This window comes from Chaetura pelagica, unplaced genomic scaffold, assembly GCF_000747805.2.
Source record: "Chaetura pelagica isolate M959 unplaced genomic scaffold, ChaPel_1.0 scaffold264, whole genome shotgun sequence".
In the NCBI taxonomy this organism is placed as follows: domain Eukaryota; kingdom Metazoa; phylum Chordata; class Aves; order Apodiformes; family Apodidae; genus Chaetura; species Chaetura pelagica.
Window position 1 is genome coordinate 731267 of NW_009953064.1, and position 1412 is coordinate 732678.

The 1412-nt window shown below is 60.4% G+C and overlaps 1 protein-coding gene across 1 annotated transcript in view; it reads right to left on the bottom strand.

Annotated features, from left to right (window-relative positions):
• Positions 1-1412, bottom strand: part of KLHL30 (kelch-like family member 30) — a 7300-nt gene that overhangs the window by 3696 nt on the left and 2192 nt on the right. Inside the window, exons 2-4 of the mRNA XM_009996728.1 lie at positions 697-1377; positions 449-617; positions 168-254 (exon numbers count right to left, since the gene is read on the bottom strand). Of these exons, the coding sequence (XP_009995030.1) occupies positions 168-254; positions 449-617; positions 697-1377 (937 nt within the window). The remainder of the gene's footprint in view (positions 1-167; positions 255-448; positions 618-696; positions 1378-1412) is intronic.

Sequence of the window (1412 nt, forward strand, 5' to 3'; positions counted from 1 at the left end):
TTGGCCATCCTTTGCCAGTGGCTGGCTCCACCCAAGCGAGAAAGGCGAGGACTTTGCTCAGAGAGGGCAGCCCCTGGCTCCGTGCCAGAACCCCATACCCGTATCTTTGTCCTCCATCCCCACTCCTTGGGGACACCCCACCCTGCACCAGCAGCCCCAGCACCTACCTGTGACATACACATCATTGTTCAGAGCCACCAAGGAAAAGCCCCATTTGTTGTAATCAGGGAAGTCGGGCAGTGCCATCCATTGCCCTGAAACCCAGCAGAGAAAGGAACGATGCTTTCAAGCCAGCCCTGTTTCACTCTTCCCTCCCCCCCCAGCGCCCAGTGCCCCTCCTGACACCAGATTGTTTGGCAAGAGGTGGCTTTGGGGTAAACAGAGAATTAAACGACATGTGGGGGCGCGGAGGGTGTGGACTTACCCTCCCCCTGCTGTGGGCACTTACTGCTTTTGGGGTTGTAGAAGGCAAAGTTCCTGGGTGTAGCCGGCATCTCGAGCTCCCCCGCCTCATCCTCGCTCTCCTCCAGCATACGGCCACCAACCACCACCAGCACCTCCTCCAGCTTTGGTGGTGGGATTTTGGGGTTCTTCCAGGCACCAGCACTGCTCTGACCCTGACGGAGAGGCAGAGACAAGACTTTCAGGCTCTGTGCTGAGTCTCAACGCCCCAGCCTGGGGGCAGGAGGTACCCACCGTGGCACAGGACCGAGCCACAAGAGCCTTGCTAGCATCTGAGTCACGGACAAGGGGCTCGGTGGCAAGCAGGTTCTGCAGGTACTGGTCAGGCAGTGAGACGAGGTGGGCCAGCTCCAGCAGCTCAGGCAGGAACTGGGCTCGGGGCCCTGGGTCATGGCGTACCCAGCGCAGCACAGCCTCAGCCAGGCTCTGTTCCTCCTGCACCTGCAGCTGGTCATTGGAGAGGTAGACAGCCAACCTCTCCTTAGAGAGCTGGAGGAACTCCTCCTGCTGAGAAACAGCTTCAAAGTTCTCCTGCAAGAAAGACCAGGCCTTGGAGGACACCTCGGGGCAGCCATGGCTCTCACCAAACTCGCAGATACCTAGGCAGTTGGTGGCATCCATCTGCTGCCGGAGGTAGCGGCTGCAGACCTTCTGGATAGTGGGGAAGTGGAGCTGGCTGGAGGTCTGCATCAGCCCCTCCACATTGTCCTGGTTGATGGTGACTTTCCCTGTGTAGGCGAAGTCGAGCAGCATCTCCAGCACATCAGGGTCCACCTCCTTCAGCTCCACCCGTGCTGCGATGCTCTCAGCAAAGTCACCGGAGAACATGGCATGGAAGTAGTGGCTGCAGAGGGCCAGGACGCTCCGGTGGCAGGGGAACTCCCGCCCGCCCGCCACCAGCGTCACGTCTGCCAGCTTGGGGTTGGCACGCAGCCGCTGCAGGCCCTCCC